This window comes from Mirounga leonina, unplaced genomic scaffold, assembly GCF_011800145.1.
Source record: "Mirounga leonina isolate KUSES-001 unplaced genomic scaffold, KU_Mleo_1.0 Mir_173, whole genome shotgun sequence".
In the NCBI taxonomy this organism is placed as follows: domain Eukaryota; kingdom Metazoa; phylum Chordata; class Mammalia; order Carnivora; family Phocidae; genus Mirounga; species Mirounga leonina.
The window spans coordinates 10,894,824-10,920,601 of NW_023270447.1; the positions used below are offsets into that span (position 1 = coordinate 10,894,824).

Genomic DNA, 25,778 nt, shown 5'->3' on the forward strand with positions numbered 1-25,778 from the left:
CTTCATTTTTAAATGAAGAAAATAGGGGCGCCTGGGTGGCTCAGTCGTTAAGCGTCTGCCTTCGGCTCAGGTCATGATCTCAGGGTCCTGGGATCGAGCCTCACATCGGGCTCCCTGCTCAGTGGGGAGCCTGCTTCTCCCTCTCCCTCTGCTGCTCCCCCTGCTTGTGCTCTCTCTGTGTCTGTCTCTGTCAAATAAATAAATAAATAATCTTTAAAAAAAAATAAAATAAAATGAAGAAAATAATAAACAGAGAAGTTAGATTACTTGTTCAAGGTCATTTAACTACTAATTGGAAATACATAGTTAAATATCAGGTTCGCTAGCTCTCACTACATGCTACTGTAGAATTTCAGAGGACATCCTAGTGGTCTTTATCTCCATATGGAAGGAGAGCAAGTTGCCAGTAATCTACATTTGGCATAGGCATCCGATTCTCCTGGAAAATCTATTCAAGGAAGTCTTTTGTTTATTCTGTACAGCTAAGACCATAATGTACCTGTTATAACAGCAAAGTTCTACTTTCTTTTCAAATGAAATTTTAAAGGTCAGATTCTAAACCAGGATATACTATTTTTACTATTTTGCTTTTCCATTTCCAAGCATATACAACATCAACACATTCACTGTGATAATTCCATTCTTAATTATTAATACAGTTAACAGTCTCTTACAATGCATTTTTTTAAAGTATGTGAGATAATAGAAAAAATATATATTGGTCTCTGCCCTACGTCCTGACACAGGGCTCCTGAAACGCTTATAATTTCCTGGGTGATCAACTGATCATGCCTCTGTGATGAGAACTCCATAAAAATTCACTAGTATGAGGTTCAGAGAGCTTTCAGGATAACAAGCTATACACACCGTGAGGATAACACATCCCAACTCCATAGGGACAGAAGCTCCTGCACTCAGGACCCTCCCAGGCCCTGTGCTTATATAGCTCTTCATCTAATTGTTCATTTGTATCCTTCATCATATCCAGTAATAAACTGGTTTAAGAAAGTGTTTTTCTGAGTTCTATGAGGCACTCTAGCGAATTAATCCAACTTGTGGAGGAGATGGTGGGAACCTCTGATTTGTAGCCAAACTGGACAGAGTTGTGGGTAATTTGGTGACCTACTACTTGCAACTGGATCTTAAATAGGGTGGGAGCATTCTTATGGGACTGAGTTCCTAACCCGTGGGATCTGACACTATCTGCAGGTATATAGTGTCCTAATTGAGTTAAATTGTAGGATACCCAGCTGGTGTCACAGAGAATTGCTTGGTGTGAGGAAACCATACCTCTTCCCCAACATTTGGTGACCTGCAATGTTAGAAGTGAAGTGTTCTGTATGAGGAGTAAAGGAGACACACAGGAGGAAAGAACTGGATTGTTTTTCTAATATAAAGTTGAAAAGTAAAATATATACAAACAAATGATCATTTGTACTAGATCAACTGTAAAGAATTACAATTTAATTCACAATTCTGCCTAAGGAAAGTAAAAATATGAGTACTTCTAAGATTATACAAATACATAACTTGGTTTTGGAATATAATACAGGTAAAATTAAATATGTTCATTTAATACAGACCATAAATTCACAGCAAATCCATAAATATGAAATCTATCAAAACAAAGACTATACTCCACTTCTATAATTTATAAGATTAATATTGTTTCTTCATTTTAAAGTGTACAATATTTTCTCATTACCATTGAACACAAACTCTAAACAATCTTACGTTTAAGATTTAATTTTAGTCCTCCCTACATTTTCTTCTCTTGCCACCTAATTCCCCTTTTTTTATCCTTTCAGGTAGTGCTAATCCTCTAGTTTCCATATTATTCTTTGTTTCATTAAAATCTCCTATCTAAGAAACTTACAAACCAATAATCAACAAGAAACTATGCTAAATTCTCTCAAAAATGTAACTTTTTTCATTTTTTTAAAGATTTTATTTATTTATTTGACAGAGAGAGACACAGCGAGAGAGGGAACACAGCAGGGGGAGTGGGAGAAGGAGAAGCAGGCTTCCCGCCGAGCAGGGAGCCAGATGCGGGGGCTCGGTCCCAGGACCCTGGGATCATGATCTGAGCCGAAGGCAGACCCTTAACGACTGAGCCACCCAGGCGCCCCCAAAATGTAGCTTTTTTCGATTTACTACCAAAAGCCTTACAACCCAGTCAACAAATTACTGCCCATGTTTTTTTAAGGTCCCTGGATACTAAGCTCCCTGAACTCACTTTGGGTTCAGTGAGGCTCTCAGATTTATAGCAGGATCAGAGGAGTAAGGATGCTTAGATGTTCCACTTTTACTTAATAGCTAAAACCTGAAAAATGCACTCTTCTTGATTACTAGAGTAAAGAACACTATTTCATTCTGATGGCTCTTCTTTGTTTTATTCTGTTTTTTAAAAATAGCATTTATTACTTTAATTATTTTAAAAAGCAGTATATTCTTAGAAAAATGCAGAAAACTTATTTTAATTGGTAAAAATTTGAACCATAATCAACTATCCAAAAACATCTAATGATATTTTGGTATAGATTTTGTCAATAATTTTTCTTATTTCAGTTTTTTTTGAAATCCCTAAACCCCAGGACTTTAGTAGCAAAGGTGAAATAGAGTACCTAGACCATTTCATATTTCCACTTAAAAGATTTCAACAACCTTTTGGGTTTCTTAGTTACATGGAAAACAGAGTCTTGTAATCACAAAGTTCCACCTTTTCCTAATAGATAGATCTTTCTTGACGGGAAAAAAATGGAATATTAAAATTCAGTGAAGTACCAAGAACATAACAAACATCCATGATTCCATCACCCAGAACTGATGTCTCAATTTTGTCACATTTGTTTACCTTTCCTTTTGTAAAGGAATAAAATATTACAACTAAAGTCAAAGTCCCCTTTAAGCCACCACTCTAAGTCCTATTCCTTTCCCTCTCCCCAGTAGGAATCTGTTACAAGTTTAAAGTATATATTTCTCGTCTATTATTAAAATTTTTTTCATACATATATAATATAATCATAAGCCATAATTACATTAACATGGCATCAAACTGTATCCATTATTTGGCATTCTCCTTATTCTATTCAGTATTGTATTGCCATCTATGCTGATATACAGACCTAGCTCATTGCTTTTAACAGTTCTAAAGTTCCATCAAATGAGTGAACCTTTTATTTACCGAATCTCCTACTGATAAACATTTAGCATCATTTTCCTTTTAAAAATTTAAATTTAAAAATTTAAAAATTTCCTGGGTTGCCTGGGTGGCTCAGTCGGTTAAGCGTCTGCCTTCAGCTCAGGTCATGATCCCAGGGTCCTGGGATCAAGCCTCACGTTGGGCTCCCTACTTAATGGGGAGTCTGCTTCTGCCTCTGCCCCTCCCCTCTGCTCGTGCTCTCTCTCTCTCTCAAATAAATAAAATCTTTCAAAAAAAAAATTGGCTTCCAAAGATTCTTGCTTTACAATGTCAATTCTGAGTTTAAAGGCTTAAATATTTTAAAGGCTTAAAATGTTTAAAAAATATCCATTACATGAAGTATATGTATCATTAATGTACACTACTGCTACCACCTCTACCCCCAAATTAATCAGGATTAGTGAGAAATGAGTTGTGTATACCACATCTAAGTGCATTAGATATGCATTAACTAAATTTTGAAATATTCAAAACATTATATACTAATAATTTTTACTCATCTTTTCAGACACAGATAGGTCCTTGTAGGTAAATCTGAATATCAGTCTGGCTATAGACTTATTCCAATAGCTTATCAAAGTATATGCATAATCTTCAGGACTATAATATGAAGCCCATTATTTCTACTGAAACAAGACTATCTGTACTTCGCTGATATGTCTCCAGCTACTAAAAGTCCTAAAAGACCAAATGTATAGTCAATGTTTTAAACTGTAATAAAATTTACATAGATTCTTGAAGACTACTAAGTACCTAAGAAATTCTGCATATCAATTTTCCTTCAATTGTAAAAATAAAAGTCTAAATTTCTTAACTTATGGTTTTTAGAGTAAGCTATATTTACATTTTCTAAACACTGGTTCTGAAATGTACTCCCTAAGTACAATAAAATAATCTACTAAAGGTTAATGACATAATAGAGTACATATGAAAACACACAAATTATAAAGTGCTAATAAGCAAATAGCAGTTCACATTATATGCTATTCAGAAACAGTTACTGGTAAAAACAGATCTTTTAAGATTTTCCCAAGTAAATGAACAGAAAAAGTAAATAAATACATACAAAAATACTGACCTCAGTTGCAATTTTTTGTCCACTGTCTTCCATGATGCCAAACTTTAAAACTGCAACCTATAACTGTATGCTAAATAATGACAAATAAAATTCATCACAACTGCCTTTACTTCTGACACTGGCATTTATATATCTTCCTTTCAAACTACCTCAGAAGTAGCCACAGCATTTCCTAAAAGTAGCAAAAATACGTCATACTTGTTAATAATCTTGTGGAAAATCAAAACATTTTATGTTTTATAAAAGTGAAAGAAGAATGAGTCAAAGATAATTTATACTATCTGTATAATCAACTGTTTCTATGATAGAAATAATAACTTCCACTAACTTAGTTCACTTTTAAGTGCAAAGCACAATCCTGCTCAGTCACACTTAATAATCAACTCTTTACTAAGGTTCCTATTACATTCTAAGTAAAACAACTTCTCATTGTTTCTCCTTCCCTTTCTTCCTCAATGTGTCAGGTGTCTGTTTACATAAGGCAAATATCACCTGTATGTAAATTACAGTACTGCCAATTTTTAACTTGTTCTTTCACTACTGTAGAATTTCCATTCTTACATTCAGTTAAATCGATAATACTCAAATATTTCTTCAACTATACAAATAAAACCTATTTGCATTCTAATTTTTAGATTAAAAATTGTTCAGTATTATTGTACTCTTTATATAATGTCAGCAATTTGGAAAACATAATGATCTAATAAGTATAGCTCTAAGATCCCCTTTGAATGTGTTGTGCTTCACTCTCCCATTTCTCCATCTCTGTGCTATTCTGCTCTACCACTTTCTGCTATGGCCATTTCCTCCACTTACAGCTAAAGGCAGAAGTTAAAGATATTCTTAAAAAAAATAAATAAAGCTATTCTAAAAAGAATAGAGACTAGTGTAAAAGCCAGGTTGGTCCACAGGCACTAACCATTAGTAAATGTTCAAGACCATTAGTAAATGTTCAAGGAGACTGGGGGCAGAAGGGAAAAATAAAGGTATCCTCCAACTCTCCTCAACTTGCCATCAATATTTAATACATACAATGCTCGGCATTAGGTACACAATGATGAACAAGACAAATATAGTCTTTTTCTTCATGAAGTTTATCCTCTAGCTTGGAAGATACATTATTCAAACAACTCAAGAAATAGTATTAAGTATGTAAACTCCTATGACAGGGTGCAAGAGAAAAATATCATAGGAAAATGATGATACCTTATGTCCACTTAGTTAAACTCAAACGTATTTCCCAAAGTCCCTTTCTCTGTATGGTGCTAGGTTAGAACTGGCTAAACATAAAGTCTGCACAAAACTTGGGAGACAGGGTGACACAAGAGCATTACTCACAAAAAATACTCAGGGTTAAATGTGGTAAAACAGAAACAGAGAATTAGGTTCTAGTTATCCTCACTCTTCCCTGCGCTAGGTCAGCTCTTCCTCACAACTGCTGATCCTACTGCACAAAAGTGGGCTCATGCTCTCCACCAGACTCTTGACTGCGGACGGAAAAAGACAGCTACACAGAGAGGACAGCTTTCTATACACCTTTCCACCAGCTCCATTACATGATCCTATTCTGGCTTATAGGACATGCCTCGCTCCCTAGATTCCTTTGAAAGCTGACTTGTGTACCCACACTAGTGTTTCAGGAGGGCTGCTTTTAGTGACTTTTCAGTAATCCTCCAACACTATTTTTCCCCCCAACACTCTCTTTTTTAGACCTTTACTTCCCCTGCTTTTCCCATAATTGAGAAAGGTCTTATTCCTATCACAAATCCCTTATTCTATAATAGTGAAGGGTTCTGTTTCTCTATTGAACCCTAATACGTGTTTGGTACCAAACGTGGTTCTAGGGTAACAGATCCACAATAATAATAATTTGGAATCAGTTTTCTGATCCGACTAGATTTAAGGCCATTAAGGACCCTATTACCAGTGGTAAAGGAGACAGTTGTAGTTGTTCATCTGCCAAGGCAAAAATTACTTAAACTTATCACCTGTAAATACCTACTATAATCAACATTAGGTTTTGGGTGATCAAGTAGTGCTGCCACAAACATTTTACTGGAAATTGGCATATAATGGTGTTCATTTCTTGCTTCTAAAATAACTAGAAAACTTGGAGAAAGAAAATAATGAACTTGAGACCCTAAATTCACAGCCCATGGTCCAGGTAAAGTATCAGAAAGTTTCTGTCACAGCCTAAAAACAACTTATCTCTTTTAGCTACAAAGTCAGTATTTCTGAAAAACAAATCCAAAGTCTGATCCTGTCATGGGCTTGAAATAAAAAGCAAACTGAAGGGCGCCTACGTGGCTCAGTTGGTTAAGTGTCTGCCTTTGGCTCAAGTCATGATCCCGGGGTCCTGGGATTGAGCCCTGCATTGGGCTCCCCGCTCAGCGGAGAGTCTGCTTCTCCCTCTGCCTCTCCTCCTGCTCATGCTCTCTCTCATATAAATGAATAAAATCTTAAAAAAAAAAAAAAAAAAGCAAATTGAGTTTACAATTTCGCAGGGTCCCAGAATCCTATGCTCTACACATTTTTACAATCTCTATATCCTAGCACATGTCCAGACAGTAAAATATGCCTGAGGATTGTAGTAGGCTGAATAATGGCCCCCAAATATATAGGTTCTAATCCCTAGAACCTGTAAACGTTACCTTACTTGGGAAAGAGGATTTTGCAAATGAAATTAAGGATCTTGAGATGGGAAAATTATCCTGGATTAGCTAAATGAGCCCTAAACACCAACACAAATGTCCTTATAAAAGACAGAAAAGGAGAACACAAATACTCAAGAGGAGAAGACAGTGTGAAGATGGATCCAGAGAGAGATTTGAAGATGCTGGCCTTGCAGACTAGTGATACAGCCACAAACCAAGGAAGACTGGCAACCACCAGAAGCTGCAAGAGAAAAGGATGGATTTTTCCTTAGAGCCTCCAGAGAGAGCATAGGTAGTCCTGCTGACACTCTTGATTATCAGCCTAGTGATACTGATTTTGGATTTCTGGCCTCCAGAACTCTGGGAGAATATATTTCTCTTAATTTAAGCAACCCATCTGGGATAATTTGTTACAGCAGCCACAGGAAATCAATACAAGTATCTGTATTTTTAAAACTTAATTGTTCTCCATTCTATGTCTACTCAGGCAGAAATCATTCCTAGGAGGAAGACAGTTACAATTAAGTTTTCAGTACTCAAAAGAATTAATCAGTTACCAGGAAAACTGGCTTACACTGAAGAGTGCATACAACAGTTCCTCTCACATAGCTTGTGCTGTGCTTAATAAATATTATTTAAAATAAATGCCAGACTCAGTAAAAAAAATCAAGGATACCAAATAACTGAGATATTACTCTAGTGATGTTCTGTCATGGAAAATGTGAAGCCCATCCACTTGGTTCACAAAACTAAATGGTTAATAATAACATTTCTAGAGGGAAGGTAAGAACTTGACCAGTATTACAAAGTAATTCTACTAATGCTTACTTTAGAAAATATCAATTTCTTTGCCATTTTAAAGAACATAAAAGGTAAAAGAAAGTACAGATCATCACTATTTTTATTCATGTCTTTGTTTTTATAACCTAAAAAAGTAATAGCAGTAATCAGAGTTTATAATCTAGAAAACAATTTCCAATTTTAAATTTTCTGTTCACACTATTCTCAAATTGACTCCTTTATTTTTTTTATAAGATTTTATTTATTCACTTGACATAGAGAGAGAGAGAGCATGTACAAGCAGGAGGAGTGGCAGGCAGAAGGAGAGGGATAAGCAGGACCCTGGGTTCATGACCTGAGCTGAAGGGAGACATTTAACTGGCTGAGCAACCCAGGCGCCCCAAATTAAATCCTTTAAACATGATTTATTGCCCAGTTTGAAGTATACTATGTGTGTCAAAACATGCCATCTAAAATATACCTATCTATAGGCAGAAAGTCAAACATAATATAATCATTCTATAAGACAGTGTTGTTCCCCAAGTACTAACATTAATAACAAGGTTCTAGCATTTTTTGAAATGCTTAAGAATTAAAATATACCAGGATAATTAAGAATAATGTTCAGCTATTTATTTAATTCAGCCTGAGGATAAATCTGAAAGATCAGGGGCTTTAAGATGTTTCTCTTTCTTTTTTTTTTTTTTTAAAGGTTTTTATTTATCTGTCAGAGAGAGAGAGAGCCAGCACAAGCAGGGGGAGCGGCAGGCAGAGGGAGTAGCAGACTCCCCACTGAGGAAGGAGCCTGATGCTGGACTCGATCCCAGGACCCTAGGATCATGACCTGAGCAGAAGGCAGACACTCAACTGACTGAGCCACCCAGGCGTCCCAAGATGTTTTTCTTTGTAGCACTCACAAATGGTAAAAATTTTAGAAAAATGTTTAAAATAATTTAACTGAAACTTAATAGAACATATGGAATTAGCTGGTATTTATGGATTTATGGTTTGGCAAGTTGTCAAGGACAAAACATATTTTGAACTCTAGCTATTAACTGTGCTTAGGTAATTAATGGGAGAATACCACCCTCCCCTAAGGACAAAATTCCACTATTAGAATTCAAATGCTGTGTGGTGGTGGTGGTGGTTGTTGTTTTTAACCACCACCCTTTCTAAACAGGAAATTGCCACCACTCCCAGGTAAACCTACAGTCTTAGGAGTTTATATATACCATGGTTTTAAAAACTCTTGAGTACATTTCAATTATGCCTGTTGAGTATTTACTGTTCAAGTCTCATGTCACTCTGCCTCCCAACTGATGGGACAGCCTTCAGACTCTAACAACTCCAACCTCCATATAGCTGATACCTTACTAAAATGTTGATCTGATCACATTCCTTCTCTTTTTGTAAAAGTTTAACTAACTCCCTACCAATAGAAGATACAGTACAAACTCACACAAAACAGTCCCTCACAATCTGGCCCCCACCTAAATTCTCTGCCATAAACTATGACCTGTGTCAAACACTTTTTCTTCATGCATTCTTTGAATAAATATCCCTTTTTTAAAAATACTCTTTCCTTGGGACACCTTTAAGGCTGTTGGTTAAACATCCAACTCTTGATCTCAGCTCAGGTCTTGATCTCAGAGTGATGAGTTCAAGCTCTGTGCTGGGTGTGGAGCCTACTTGAAAAAAAATTTTTTTTTTAATTATAAATTTTCTTTCTTCTTCTTTAGCTATTTCTCATCTTGTATCAAAATACAAATCTACTCTCAGTGAAGTTTTCCTAAGTTTCAAGCAGACTAAAGCCTCCCCTCTACTATATTCCAATATGATTTCATACTTATATTTTATAATACCACTTATAAATTTTATCAATCTAATTTGTTGACATATATGCATATCTGTGTTTTATTCATCATTGTATTTCCTGCATCTCCTTACGAGGATATGTCACATAGCAGTCAGGTACTCTATGTTGAATTTATAAAAGAATAAATAAACTCTACAAAATGTAAATTCTCAGAAAGGAAAAATGATCCTCAAAAATTAAGTCTCTCTGTATAATACATAAAAGATACAGGCACCCTTGCCAAAACTGGTTCTCATTAAATGTTTCCTAATAATTGTAACTTCAGAAGTTACAATTTATTAAATTAATAAAAGAACATTTACTGAACACCTACAGCATATCAGACATTGTGCTAGGTGCTTTATAGGCATTATCCCATTTAAATCTAATTTAATCTGTAAAAGAAGGAATCACTCATTTTACAGATTTAAAAAATCTGTAGGTTCTGAGATATTAAGTATATAATTTACCTTGCATAACATGTCAGAGCTCAGATATAAAGCAAGACTTCTCTCAGTCAAAGCTATCATTTCATGGCTTATGAATTTTTCCAATAAGTCTTTTGCATGGTCTTTGCAGTAAAGGCTAAGTGTTTAAAAATGTCTACGTTTTAGACGGCCAGTCAGCATAGTATATTAGAGTATGCCTCTGGACTCAGACCACCTAATTTCACATTCTGTCCCCACCACTTGATAAATAATGCATTCTATTTAACCTCTCTGTCCCTCCTTTCCCTCATCTATAATGGCAGGGGAGGGGAGGGGGGAAATAGTATGTACCTCACACAATGGTTGATTAAAAGATATCAGTCAGAAGAAGTGGTTATAATACTACAGTGCTTTATCTGAATATTCACTGAATACCTTTATAAGACTTACTCATGTTAGAAAATGCTACTAGAAATGTTTGGGGTTTTTTTTAAAGATTTTATTTATTTATTTGACAGAGAAAGACACAGCGAGAGAGGGAACACAAGCAGGGGGAGTGGGAGAGGGAGAAGCAGGCTTCCCGCCAAGCAGGGAGCCCGATGCGGGGCTTGATCCCAGGACCCTGAGATCATAACCTGAGCCCAAGGCAGACGCTTAACGACTGAGCCGCCCAGGCACCCCTAGAAATGTTGTTTAAATGTGGCTTTAGAGAACATATGAATTTAGAAAAAAACTTCATATCCAACTTTTACAGAAAAAGTAAGCAGAGCAAGTATAATGTATTTAGACACTCTCTTATTGGAATGATCTTTTTTAGCATTTTACCTGTTGTGACCTAAAAGTTTCAGCTTCATCTTAACTCTAATTTCTACTGTATTTCCTGATCTAGCATACTTTTTCAACCAAAACACTTATCTCCAGACAGCAACTGGTTCTTTGGTTTTTGAGTGTATCTCCCATATGAATGATAAACTAGTAAGAATTCCGGGCAGCCAATGTAGATAGAGAAGCTGAGTAACATTCAAGCTTATAAAGTAAAAACTCTCATATTTATATACCAAACACTCTCAAATCTACATAGCAGAAGACATTTAAAAATTCATTAAAAATATATAATCACAGCACTACACTCCTTCATTAAAGCAGACAATTAAGTTGAATGTACTTAGGATTGACTTGCTTTTTAGAGGGTCAACATCTAATGTTTAGCTACCAATTGATATTGATCTGAACTTTAATAATTCATACACATGAATAACAATATTAACTGCTGGTTTAGTGATGTTCAAATGATGATGTTCAATGACATTATTAACTGCTGGTTTGATTTCAGTTACCGATAGGTCTACGATTTACTCTTAATTTTTTTGCAGTTTCATACACACAAAAATTCCACAGCGGATTAATATCAAATAGAAAGTTCTCTCTCTAAAACTTTCAGGAGAAGGAAAAAGGCTCAAAAGTTATACTTCACAGCTACTGAATGGTAAGACTGGGCTTTAACTAAGGTTATTTCAGTTGATTCTAATGTGTATCAAGTCATTCATTCATCATATTGAGTTCCTACTATGTGAAAGACACATCTGCGCTGTCAGTTAAGCGTCTGCCTTCATTCAGCTCAGGTCATGATCTCCAGGTCCTGGGATCAAACCCTGCATCAGGCTCCTTGTTCAATGAGGAGTCCGCTTCTTCCTCTCCCTCTGCATCTTGCTGCCCCCCTCCCCAATTCGTGCTCTCTCTCTCTCAAATAAATAAATAAAACCTTAAAAAAAAAAAAGACACATCTAAGGATACAAATTATATCCATATCAAATATAACAAGCAGCGTAAACAGTGTTTGCAGAACCTAGGGCCAGTTATTTGACCTGCATGACCTTTAATATTCTCACCTTTAAAATGGGGGTGAAAGGAAATTGAATATGCTACCCGTAAAATATGCCACTTTAGCATATTGGTTATTTCGAGCTGTAGGTACTTAAAAAACAGCAAATGCAGGGAGGCTTTCCCCAAACCTCCCTGTTCTGCCTAAAAACAAATCCTCCATAAGGAACTCAGTTGTCATAAATCCCCTCCCCAAAGGAGTTTCATCAACCAAGGACTGACTCACTACAGAAGAGAAAATTAAAAGTTAATACTATACCCAGACAAACCTTGCCACAAACTATCTTACCTCTTACCTATTCTTCTAAGGGTCCATTCATCTTTCCTAAAAATTGCTTACTTTCCCCTAAGAGGCCTACATCTCCCTTCCCTTTTCCCTCTCAGAATGGTATTTAATTCTGAATTCTAAAGCTACTCCTTTGAGTTACTCACTTTCCCTGAGTGTATACCTTGTATATATGGAGAACATATGTTAATAAGTCTGTTTTTCTCTTGTTAATCTTTTACTATAAGGGTCTTGGCTAGGAACTCAGAAGATCAGAAAGAAAATTATTTTCTTCCCCTACAGTTTCTGGTGACACAGGATGGGATTCTCAGATACCTACATAGAGCTCACAGATGGGACCCCAGAGCTCACAGATGGGACCCTGGAAGAACTGGCAGAAGCCAGAGATGGGTAAGAATTCTTACCAAATCAGCTCTCCTTGATCTGTCTGTAATGCCCAGACAGTCAAGAGAACATGGTAAAATTTCATATGGTCCCTTCCTTTCCAAAATCAGATTAGCAGAAGAAAAGCATTTGTAAATATTAGTTCTCTGAATTAAGATTCTTGGGAATTTGGTTTTGGGGTACCCGTTGGTTACCGATCCTTGCCTCCCAAAGTACAGCTACTACTTCCCTATTTGTCTCATTTTGTGCCTTAAAAATTTGGCTTGGCTTTCTGCCTGCCTGGTGCATGCAGGTTATCGGTTCTTGGGTGTGCAAGTGGCTCAACCATCAGGTTAGGAGTCATAAGAATATACAAGAGTAAGAAAATATAAGAATACAGAATATAGAACAGGAGCTGGACAGAAATGTGGGTTGCACCCCATTGGAAGCTAGCATCCTACTGACTGTTGCCAGTTGGGGGGGGGGGTGAAATGCGGACATGTCTCTTTCTTTTGGCTATCTTTAGTAGTGGTTCTAGGGCTTGGGAGGGCTGCATCTTTTTTTACCTTCTCTGGGGATATCTCTTGCATCACGGTTAAGTCATAAAAGGCTTATTGGTTTGGTTTTGAATCACTTGATAGATTTACCTTTGGTTTTAAAAAAACATTTTTTGAAAAAAATATTTTTAAAAAGGAGTTCAGTACTGCCAGGAATATTTATTGTTTGTCCCAGCTGAAACCTGATAATAAGATGTTTGAAAGGAATTTTTAAAGGAACTCTATGGTCAGGTTAGTCTAATTGGAAGCTTGTATTTGGAGAGTTATTTGTTAAGGCCTCTCTGTTCTATTTCATCCTATTCCTCCCATGAGAACTTTTCAGTCCACCGAAATCCTCTTCTTGAACGCCTGTTAGCTATATGCTCTGCAACTCTGTCTACCTCCTTCTTATTGGCATGATTTTGCTGAGGATAAGCTGGGCCTGCACTGGCTTCTTTGGGAAACCTAAGATCTTCCCAAACTGGCTCCTCTAAGACCTCTCTCCCTTCCCATTGCTTCTGTTCCTTTTTCCTCCTTTAGCCAACTTCAATCTTCCATTCAGTTCCCTTGAATCCTTCAGGCCCCGTCTCCTCCATCCCTCTGTCCACCCCTGCAAGACTTCTTCCTTCCCACTTTAGCCCTCAGATGCCTACAGTCACTTGAACTTTAAGCCCCCTATCCTCCATCAGGCGCCCTAAGAGAGTTAGAGACAACTATCCTGATGCTGAAAAGGGAAAGGGAGCTATTTGGATACTGGGCAAATGAACAACAAGCTTAAAAAGTCTTCTCAGGGCACCTGGCTGGCTCAGTCAGAGAAGTATGTGACTCTTGATCTCAGGGTCATGAGTTCAAGGCCCACGTTGGGTGTAGAGATTACTTAAATAAACTTAGGGCGAAAAAAGTCTTTTCAACAAATATTAGTAAAAAACTTTAGCCATCTGAACAGGTAACCTTATCTTATTCCATCTGCCAGAAACACAATTTGGATCCAACTGTTCTTTTATATAAACTAGTGAGTTTTCGGGGCGCCTGGGTGGCTCAGTCATTAAGTGTCTGCCTTCAGCTCAGGTCATGATCTCAGGGTCCTGGGATCGAGCCCCGCATCGGGCTCCCTGCTTGGCGGGAAGCCTGCTTCTCCCTCTCCCACTCCCCCTGCTTGTGTTCCCTCTCTCACTGTGTCTCTCTCTGTCAAATAAATAAATAAAATCTTTAAAAAAAAAAAAAAAACACTAGTGAGTTTTCTATTATTGTACCTGACATATGGCTAAGAATTTAAAAGAAAAGCTGTAAGATCTCATTTCTGTTTGTATGTTTTAGATGTGTGATATTTTTCTACCTCTAGATGGTCTTGCCAAAAGTAGTCTGTAAAAGAGCTCAATTTAAATTATGGAAAAAGGAGTACTATATTAATTTAAAATTCTCTGAGAGGAATACAGAAACTAACACAAATATTTTTAAGTTCACATGACTCAGGTAATCTTTGGCAAATAAGAATGTTGTTGGTTTAGGGGAGCCTGGGTGGCTCAGTCGTTAAGCGTCTGCCTTCGGCTCAGGTCACGATCCCAGGGTCCTGGGATCGAGCCCCGCATCAGGCTCCCTGCTCCATGGGAAGCCTGCTTCTCCCTCTCCCACTCCCCCTGCTTGTGTTCCCTCTCTTGCTGTGTCTCTCTCTGTCAAATAAATAAATAAAATCTTTAAAAAAAAAAAAAGAATATTGTTGGTTTAGCTGAAACAACAACAATAATAAAAACAAACAAACAAAATGGATATATCTCCAAAGTTGTCAGCATTAAATATAATGCAGACATACAGCTTTTCTACCTGGGTTTACAAGTCAAATAAGCACACGTTATCTCTATGTTACAAAATCTGTCAGCAAGAAAAAACAGTAAGCTGCTTAATGTCTCATGAAATTTTCATGAGTAATTGAAACATATTTGTTTGAAACAAGTGAATTAAATAAATGTAAAAGTTTAAATGTAAAAAAATTTAAAAATATAAAAATTCATAAATGAACTTTTCAACAATAATTATTTTTTATATGTCTGCTTGAAATAGTTTCCCAAATCTTTTTGGTAACTTATGTCTTTAGAGTTTTGCGAAGTCAAGTTAAATGACGGATACTCAGTGAATATGTAAAAAAAAAAAAAAAGAGGGGGTGGTTGTAGTGCACGTTCTGAGTTAACCAGAATGTTGGTGTATGAAAACATTTCAAAATTACTTGCTTCCTAGTTTTCACTAGAAATAAGGATTCTAAGAGTTAAGAATTCTAATTAATATATGTAATTAAAATACTAGAAATAGGGCGCCTGGGTGGCTAAGTTGGTTAAGCGACTGCCTTCGGCTCAGGTCATGATCCTGGAGTCCCGGGATCGAGTCCCGCATTGGGCTCCCTGCTCGGCAGGGAGTCTGTTTCTCCCTCTGACCCTCCTCCCTCTCATGCTCTCTGTCTCTCATTCTCTCTCTGTCAAATAATAAATAAAATCTTTATAAAAAAAAATACTAGAAATAAGGGGGGAACTCTGTATACAAGGAAAGTAAATGTGTTTTGGTATAAAAAACTAGGGGATATGGAGATATGTTTTTGTCAAGGGAAAAAAAAAGAGTAATTTTGTCCTAAAGTAGAATAATTGGTTGTTCCAGAATGAGAAAGAGCAAAATAAAAGACAAAAACTAAATAGACATGGAAAGCTGGGGAGAGAGAGAAGAAATTTATTTTGAGTGGTCAAGTGGCTAAAATTGAATGCATTAATTATAAGGGCTATAAAATCAAGCCTTAATATCAAAAGTACATTGATGTAAAACCAGAATTGAGTCTTTTTTAAAAAAAGATTTTATTTATTTATTTGACACAGAGAGAGAGAGAGAGAAGCAGAGGGAGAGGGAGAAGCAGACTCCCCGCTGAGCAGGGAGCCTGACACAGGACTCAATCCCAGGACCCCAGGATCATGACCTCCCCGGAAGGCAGACGCTTAACTGACTGAGTCACCCAGGCACCGTAGAATTGAGTCTTGTTTCTCCTTAAAGAACAAAGTTTTCAGGGCGCCTGGGTGGCTCAGATGATTGGGCGTCTGCCTTCGGCTCAGGTCATGATCCCAGGGTCCTGGGATCGAGCCCCAGGTCTGGTTCCTGGCTTGGCAGGGAGCCTGCTTCTCCCTCTCCCTCTGCCTCTCCCCCTGCTCATGCCCTCTCTCTCTCTGTGTCTCGAATGAATAAATAAAATCTTAAAAAAAAAAAAAGAACAAAGTTTTCTTGGACTATGGGTCCACTCTTGATAAGATTGTGAAAGGTTTTCCTTTACCTTTTAAGTAAACTGCTTAGAAAATAAAGATCCTGTGTTTCATCAAAATAACTTCCTGTGCTTCCCATTTTCTTTATCAGGTCTTTGATTACTTAAGAAAATGGAGTCTTGGGCGCCTGGGTGGCTCAGTTAGTTAAGCGACTGCCTTCGGCTCAGGTCATGATCCTGGAGTCCCGGGATCGAGTCCCATATCAGGCTCCTTGCTCGGCAGGGGGTCTGCTTCTCCCTCTGACCCTCCCCCCTCTCATGTGCTCTCTCTATCTCATTCTCTCTCTCAAATAAATAAATAAAATCTTAAAAAAAAAAAATGGAGTCTTCTCTATTAAAAGAGCTAAAGTTATATATATATACATATATATATATATGTATATATATATAGGAACTCTATCGTCAAGTTAGTCTAATTGGAAGCTGGTATTTATATATCATATGTTATATATATAACTATATATATATAGGAACTCTATGGTCAAGTTAGTCTAATTGGAAGCTGGTATTTATATATCATATGTTATATATATAACTATATATATATAGGAACTCTATGGTCAAGTTAGTCTAATTGGAAGCTGGTATTTATATATTATATAATATATATTATATATATATATATATATATATAACTATGTAACTTTCAGTATTTGCCTTCAATGTTTTTGTCACCTTAGTTAAAGGGATTGTTTCACAGGACCTATGATCCTATTTAATTATGTGTTTTAAACCCTTTTAATATGTTTGGCAAAATTCCCCAAAATCAAATCCTAAATGAAGTCTTTTGGACCTGGAACTTTGATTTGTTCCACAGGGTCCCTGAAACATCTCAAAAGATTTGTTCTCTCTCCTTATAAAAAAGGAGATGTCAAACTAATGAGGTTTATTTGATATGTCAGATTATAGCCTTCTAAATAAGAAGTGATGTTTAACCTTCTTAGGTTATATTTGTATGGATGGATGTTATTAATGGATGTTAATTATGGATGTTATTAATATGTGTTCCAGAAATTGTATAATATATAATTGTATAATAATATCATATTATGTCATCAGTCATAATTCCAGTTATCATCTTAAAGTATGTGTCACAGAAATAACCATATATCCTTGTCAACTGCATTAGAAATGAATTCTCATCAGATCTTTAAACATGGCCATTTTAAGTCTTTTGTCATTTACAGATAGTTATTTTTTTATGCTGATGCTTTCATGAAAGCTCTTCCAAGCTGCTATGATCCAAAAATGCTTGTCTTCAAAAAGATTCATGGAAATAATCCTGACAAGTACTCTAGAAAACAGCTTTCTGACAACTTTAAGATCATACCATTGAATTGGGTAAGAATTTTCAGAATTCCATAGAAAAAACTGAAGGATTCATAAAACTACTAACCCAAGATCAAGCAAAACAAGAATTAAATGGGACTGAATAAACTGATGAGGATGATTATAATTTCTGAGTTTTTGTTTGAAACACTGCTGGTTCTTTAACATTTTGTTTAAAAGATTTAAGGAAGCTTTGCGCAGTGGCAGTATCATAGCCAATGAGGTTTATCCGAGGTGTGATTATTGCTAATTAAAAGATTTAAGGAAGGGGCGCCTGGGTGGCTCAGTCGGTTAAGCATCTGCCTTCAGCTCAGGCCGTGATCTCGGGGTCCTGGGATAGAGCCCCAAGTCAGGCTCCCCGCTCAACCGGGAGCCTGCTTCTTCCTCTTCCCCGCCCCTGCTCCTGCTCTGTGTCAAATAAATACCTAAAATCTTTTTTTAAAAATTTGTTTTTAATTAAAGATTTAAGAAAGCCTTTTCTCTTAAGCTTTCTTTAACTTACAACAATTTGGTAAACGGTACCTTTGTAAACAGAATTGAAATATTTATCTTTTTCTCCTTACCTAATTCCTCCAGAATTCAGAAACCCTTAGTATTTTTAGTTTCATGGCAATGTAGTTATTTGTATAAGTTCAATATGAATCTGTTCTCCCTGTAACAAGACACAATTGGAAACACTGGCTATACTGCCTAAGTTTTGACTGGAATGTCACATTTGAGAAGGATGGGTATAGTATCAGATATGACCAGACAACTTTAAGCAACTAAGATTGACTTTATAGAGCCAATAAAGCCCCTTCAAAAAAAACCCAATTAGTATCTGGCTTTCAGGGTTCTCAGTCTTATCAGCGGGGTAAGGAAGGTCAATTCCCGGCAGGCCCAAGAAACTCAGGATCTCTTAGGGACCTCTAGAAGAGAGAAGAGAGGAATTCACCCAAATCTAAAGATATTGAAGGGGGGCGCCTGGGTGGCTCAGTCAGTTAAGCGGCTGCCTTCAGCTCGGGTCATGATCCCAGGCTCCTGGGATGGAGCCCCGTATCATATCAGGCTCTCTGCTTGGCGAGGCGCCTGCTTCTCCCTCTCCCACTCCCCCTGTTTGTGTTCCCTCTCTCAGGGTCTCTCTCGCTCTGTCAAATAAATAAATAAAATCTTAAAAAAAGAAATTAAAAGTAGTACAGGCAAAGTCTGATGGTGAATCCTTGGCTTGGCTTCCTAGCCTTGAGGAGCTTTTGAAAGTCCACTCGGAGATTCCTTCTGAAAAGTTCCAGCAAGGCAGACTTTAAAAGAGCCTATATGGTTAATCACTATTCTTACATAAGTAATCAAACCAAGTTTTATGAAACTAGACTGATTTTACACACAAGGTAGTCATACTCGTTTATCTTTGGTAGAAATGGAGATGACTGTAGAGAAAAAAAATTATGTTTCAGTAGCACACTATTGTGGATATCAGATTCTAGACCTGTTTATTGTCTTTGAGGTTTTGTTATCTACCTATAAACTGGACTGGCTCCTGAATTCCTCTAGTTTTCTCCAATATCTCACTAAGACTGTCCAAACTAACATGTCCAACTTTCTCCCACCCTTCCGACTTGGAATCACTAAGAACAAAAACTGCCCTTTTGCTAAAGCCCTGTAAGCTGAAGCTGGACAATTGGATACAAGTTGTGATACACGTGATCCTGGAGACAAGGATTAATTCTTGTGTGGTGGTGTAACCTTGTTTCAGATTTTTATTAATAATCTTATATTTGAATTTGCCTTTCTGTTCCATGTTTGATCCTAGTAAGAAATCTTTGAGGTAGTATAAATTCCTCAAATAGGGCGCCTGGGTGGCTCAGTTGGTTAAGCGACTGCCTTCTGCTCAGGTCATGATCCTGGAGTCCCGGGATCGAGTCCCACATCGGGCTCCCTGCTCAGCAGGGAGTCTGCCTCTCCCTCTGACCCTCCTCCCTCTCATGCTCTCTGTCTCTCATTCTGTCTCTCGCAAATAAATAAAATCTTAAAAAAAAAAAATTCCTCAAATAACCATAGTAAAATGCAAATTAACAAATATTATAAAATTATAGGGCTCAGCACACAAGAGAAAAAAGAATATCTTGGACTAATGGTAGACTTCAGAAAGCTTTGTAAGGTGTCAACTTCTAGTTATAAATAAAATAAGTCCTAGGGATACTGTATAGCATAGTGACTATTGTTAATAATACCATATTATATATTTGAAAGTTACTAAGAGAGTAGATCTTAAAAGTTCTTATCAGAAGAAAAAAATATCTTAACTATGTGTGGTGATGAACTTTAACTAGACTTATTGTGGCGCTCATTCTGCAATATATACAAATACCGAAACATGTTGTACACCTGAAACTCATATGATGTCATATGTCAATTATATCTTAAGAAGTATTTTTAAAAAGAAGGTGCCATATAAGGCATTAAAGAATAAGTAGAATTGGGGCACCTGGGTGGCTCAGAGGGTTAAGCGTCTGCCTTCGACTCAGGCCATGATCCCGGGGGTCCTGGGATAGAACCCCATGTAGGCTCCTTGCTCAGCTGGGAGCCTGCTTCTCCCTCTCCCTCTGCCTGCTGCTCCCCCTGCTTGTGTGCCCTCTCTCGATCTCTCTCTCTCTCTCTCCCCCTATCTCTGTCTCTGTCAAATAAATAAATAAAATCTTAAAAAAACAAAAAAAGACTAAGTAGAATCTCTACAAAGATGGTAAGGAAGATCCTTGTAGAAGAAAGGATGCAAGCAAAGACCAAGGCAGGTAGGCATAAAGCGTGTTCAGAAATAACATTTCCAAGTAACTACTGCAGTTTAGCTAAAAAAAAAAAAAAAAAAAATCAGGATTATGTGGGATAAAGTTAATTTAAAAAAATGAAAGGGACATATTGATCTGATTGGAGCTATGGACAGCTGCAATTTTGAAAGGTTTTGAATGCCATCCTAAATAATTTTAAATGTATTTTGGATCCAAGAGAGGGTCACTGAGTATTTCTGAGGGAAGAGTAACCAGGGACTGCATAAGCTCTCTAACTTTAAGAAGCAGTATGGAGGGGAGTGACTGGAAGGGGGACAAATTGAGGGAAGCAGGTCCAGTTTGGAAGCCATTGCTCTACTGCAAATAAGAGAAGAGAAACACCACATTTAGCGCGGAGGTAGAGGGAAAGAAAAAGGGGAGAAGTAAACTGAGACGCTGAAAAAGTAGACTCTACACGTAGGAGAAGTGTTAGGTAGGAAATGTTAGGACCATTGACGTAAACTTAAGTCACTCCCTTAAAAGGAAACAACCGGAGTTTACCAATGAACCTAAGAGCACCAAGTGAGAAACTGTACCAAATTTCATCTTTTACGATCAAAGTTGAATGTTGATTGAAAACCAAAAACTCTGATTCCATTTTCAAATCCTGCGTGTAATAAAACATAATAAAAGATTCAGTCTTTCTACTCAAGTAATGAAATGTAAGTGGTTGGCTAAGCAAGGCCCATTTCAACATTCAGTATCACTCTTTTTTTTTAAAAGATTTTATTTATTTGAGAGAGAGACAGAGAGCATGAGAGGGAGGAGGGTCAGAGGACGAAGCAGACTCCCTGCCGAGCAGGGAGCCCGATGCGGGACTCGATCCGGGGACTCCAGGATCATGACCTGAGCCGAAGGCAGTCGCTTAACCAACTGAGCCACCCAGGCGCCCCAGTATCACTCTTTATAGTTCATTTGAACCAGCGTTCCTGAAAGGCGGTTAGTTGGTAAATAAATGCTATTAAAATCCTCCCTGCCTCAACACCCAGAACCCTCCCCCCAGCATACACGCGCGCGCGCACACACACCTGTTCTGATAGGAATCTCACCTAGCTTCGGACAGCCCGTGCCTACGTACTAGCCTTACCAGGGACAGCCCTTCCATCGCTTGAAGTCCCTGCGGCTTCTTGAGCGCAGGGTCCTCGTCTGGTGGATCGGCGCCTACCACAGGCTGCACTCGGAGCGGGAGCTCAAGGGACGCTCCCCACCGGCCAGCGAGCTCCGCACGCCCCAGGCTCTGAGGCACACGGTGCCGTTCTCCTTGGCTTGACACACCCCTTTCCTCGGGCCCTTTTCCTCCTCCACCCAGCACATTCCGCACGTCGTCCCTCGGAGGTACAACGTGTCACTTGATCCGCTCCCACCCGTGCTTGGCTGGACACCGGCCCCTTCACTCTGACGGACTTTCCATCCGGCCCCCGCACACCTTTTCCTCCGCCTCCGCCTCCGCCTCCGCCTCCCGGGGCGGCCCCGGACCACCCCCCCGGCAGCCTCTAGCGCTCCGGCCGGCCGCCGCAGCAGCCTGCTGCCCTACGCCCGCCTCCCCCCAGGGGCGCTCCACGCTCACCTCCCGCGCAGCTCGACAGGCTGCCTGCACCCCGGGCGGCGACTCAGCTCCGCCCGGCGCCCAGGCTGTCCGGCCCGCTGGGTCCCCCACGAGCCCGGACGCGCTGAGCCGCCGCTCCAGCTGCCTTCGCCGCCGCGAGCCTGGTGCGGCCCAGGCGTTTCCGGGTTCCCGCGGTCCCGTCCCCCAAACGCTCCGGCTTCCGCCTCGGCCCGGGCAAAGGCCGTTCCCGGCTCGGCTGTGGCGGCCCCAGCCTGGCGCTTGCCAGCTCTGTCCCGAAGGCGAGGCACCTCGGCGGCTCGGCCGGCAGCCCCGGGGGTAGGCTTCCCCGTCGCGTCGCCGCCCCGGGCACTGCCTCCTGCTAGATGTGTCCGGGGTGGAGGAGTTAGGAGGAGTGGCTCCGGCCCCGGGCTTCTGCGGGGCTGTCCGGCTGTGCAGGGTGCCAGGGCGTCCGCCTGCGCAAGGAAAGGCAAAGTCCTTTGGGCAAAGGACCCTGAGAGGGGGTGAAGAGGCTGATCCAAGAAACAAACAACCCCACTGCTAGCGATAGCTGTTACTGTCCCTGAAAACAACGAGATTAGCCTGGCGTGGGCTGCCCCCCAGGAGTCCAGAAGAAGGCTTGTTGAGTTGGAAAGGACCCCTTCTCCCGTCCTGGCCAAGACCTTGAGTGTGAGGAGAGCCCAAAGCTCTCTTAGTGCTATTAACCAGGAGAGGGGAAGAAACAACAACAGGGGGAAAAAAAATGGGGCCCGAGGATCCCGGAGTCCTAAGAGACTAACCCCCTTCCTGGCTTCATGGATCCCTTACACAATACTACCTTTTTTTTTTTTTTTTTTTTTAAGATTTTATTTATTTTTTGACAGAGAGAGACAGCAAGAGAGGGAACACAAGCAGGGGGAGTGGAAGAGGGAGAAGCAGGCTCCCTGCCGAGCAGGGAGCCCGATGCGGGGCTCGATCCCAGGACCCGGGGATCATGACCTGAGCCGAAAGCGGACGCTTAACCGCTGAGCCACCCAGGCGCCCCACAACACTACCTTTTGGAGGCCTTCTGATATCTTTGTTGGAAACTCTCCAACCACCGCAGCCCATTCTGATGATGGACAAGCTAAAATTAATATTCTAGGTCCAGTTTGATCATCAAATTGTAGGGCAGGATTATCCCTTTCCTCTTTTTTTTTTTTTTTTTTAAAGATTTTATTTATTTGACAGAGGGATAGAGAGAGGGCACAAGTAGGCAAAGCAGCAGGCAGAGGGAGAGGGAGAAGCTGGCTCTCCACTGAGCTGGCAGCCGGATGCAGGGCTCGATTCCAGGACCTGGGGATCATGACCCAAGCCCAAGGCAGCTGCTTAACAAACTGAGCCACCCAGGCGCCCCTATCTCTTTCCTCTTAACACAATGCCACTGTAAATGAAGCCTACCTCTGTTTATATTGCACATGATTAAAACTACCTCTGTAGAGACAGAGCAGGAAAATAAAATTAACTGTGTTAGAAAAATAACTGGCTTTAAAATTTTCTGTGTTATGACCTTGAGAAAATCCCTGAATGTGGAACTTTATATTAGATCTTAATGTTTATCCAAATATTTTGGAAACAAAACATGGCTGGTACAAAACAGTAATAGCTAGGCACTATTCTAACATATCTATCTACCTATATTTTTTTAATTCAAAAAATGGTACTCAGTAAATATGTGTGGTTGTAAGGGGAAAGAGAGAGATAAATGTTTTGAAAATACACCAGCAGAGGTCAGTTGGTTAAGCGACTGCCTTTGGCTCAGGTCATGAACCTGGAGTCCCAGGATGAGTCCCTCATCGGGCTCCCTGCTGAGTCTGCTTCTCCCTCTGACCCTCCTCCCTCTCATGCTCTCTGTCTCTCATTCTCTCTCTCTCAAATACATAAAATCTTAAAAAAAATAAAAATACACCAGCAGAAAAATATACCTTAAGCCACAAATACATTTTTAATTTATTTTTATTCTTTTTATTTATTTTTTAAAGATTTTATTTATTTATTTGACAGAGAGCGAGAGACAGCGAGAGAGGGAACACAAGCAGGGGGAGTGGGAGAGGGAAGCAGGCTTCCCGCTGAGCAGGGAGCCTGATGCGGGGCTCGATCCCAGGACCCTGGGATCATGACCTGAGCAGAAGGCAGACCTTAACGACTGAGCCACCCAGGTGCCCCACGAATACATTTTTTAGATTAAAGACAGACCTTTCAGCTCAGAAAGCTTTAAAATGAGAAAAATGAGAAGTGGAAGCAGTTATAATTATGAAACAGTAACATGTGTTTTGACATCTGGGACAGGCATGAAATTAAAAATGACCAAAACTCTATACAAACAAAAGGGATGATGAAAATAGAGGGCCAATATATATATATATATTTTTAAGAAAATAGAAGGCCAAATATATGAAACTCACAACTGCTGTAAAGTTATGTGCCCTAGCACTGATGACCAAAAGAAAGTAATACTTTCTTTTTTTTTTTAATTTTTTTAAGGTTTTATTTACTTATTTGTCAGAGAGAGAGAGCACAAGCAGAGGGAGAAGCAGGCTTCCCGCTGAGCAGGGAGCCCGATGCGGGACTCGATCCAGGGACTCCAGGATCATGACCTGAGCCGAAGGCAGTCGTTCAACCAACTGAGCCACCCAGGCGCCCCGAAAGTAATACTTTCATTAGCCCTTCCTGGCTTTACAATTTATACTCATAATACCTACTGAACTGCTTTGAGCTTCCCTGTATATACCATCCATAGGACCTTTTCCTATTTCTCATGCTGTTCACTAAGTGTAGAATATGTTTCCACTGCTCCCGCATATTTTTTATAGCTAGCCCATTCCACTTTTAATTCTCTGCCCAGATGTTATCACAAACTTGAAGGCTTTTCTAGCCTCCTTCCTCCCAGGGGTCTGATCTCCTCTGTGGTCTCATAGTGTTGTGAGGCACCCTGTGCCTACCTAGATAATTTTACTTCATTGTATTGTGATCTGTTTCATATCAATTCTTTCTAACACTTTCCTTGAGATCAGTGCTATCTCATTTATCTCTGGATCTACAGCTTTTAGCACCCTGGTTAGCACATGGTAGAAATTCAATACGTATTTCCTGAACTGAGCTGTTGGTAATGATGTCAAAGACAAGCCAGACAGTACAAAAGCTTGCCAGGGAAGAATGTGAGCAGAGCCTGAACTGCAAGTCTAGGCACCCAACACATTCAAAAAAGTTAAATCAGTACCCAACATCTGAAACTCTTCTAATAACATCAATTTAATAAGGATTGTCCCTTGAGTAGCTCACCTATATCATCTCATCTAACCTTCAGAACAGCCCTGTAAAGTGGGCATTAGTGTCTGTGTTTTACAGAAAGAGAAACTGAGGCTAAGTGACATTCAGTAATTTACTGAAGTTCCCAGACTTACTGAAAGATAAACTGGGATTCAAATCCCAATTTGTCTGCTTTTAAAGTTCATGCTCTAAAACACTACATTTAGCTGTTATAGAAAGAAAAAATGGCTGTGGCGCCTGGGTGGCTCAGTCGTTAAGCGTCTGCCTTCGGCTCAGGTCAATGATCCCAGGGTCCTGGGATCGAGCCCCACATCGGGCTCCAGCCCCGCATCGGGCTCCCTGCTCGGCGGGAAGCCTGCTTTTCCCTCTCCCACTCCCCCTGCTTGTGTTCCTTCTCTCGCTGTGTCTCTCTCTGGCAATTAAATAAACAAAATCTTAAAAAAAAAA

The 25,778-nt window shown here is 39.4% G+C and overlaps 1 protein-coding gene and 1 pseudogene across 3 annotated transcripts in view; one reads left to right on the forward strand and one right to left on the reverse strand.

Moving 5' to 3' along the window:
* The window catches only part of SLC35A3 (solute carrier family 35 member A3), a 64,061-nt gene extending 41,831 nt beyond the window's left edge, over nucleotides 1–22,230 (reverse strand). For 2 of the 3 annotated variants that reach the window (XM_035017941.1, XM_035017940.1), the window contains exon 1: nucleotides 21,567–21,822. In XM_035017941.1, the coding sequence (XP_034873832.1) occupies nucleotides 21,567–21,584 (18 nt within the window). In that variant the 5' untranslated portion in view covers nucleotides 21,585–21,822. Of the gene's footprint in view, nucleotides 1–21,566; nucleotides 21,823–22,046 lie in introns of those variants that run through there. The other variant, XM_035017942.1, reaches the window with a different exon arrangement.
* LOC118020527 lies at nucleotides 17,871–17,999 on the forward strand (annotated as a pseudogene).
* Nucleotides 22,231–25,778: the final 3,548 nt, after the last annotated feature.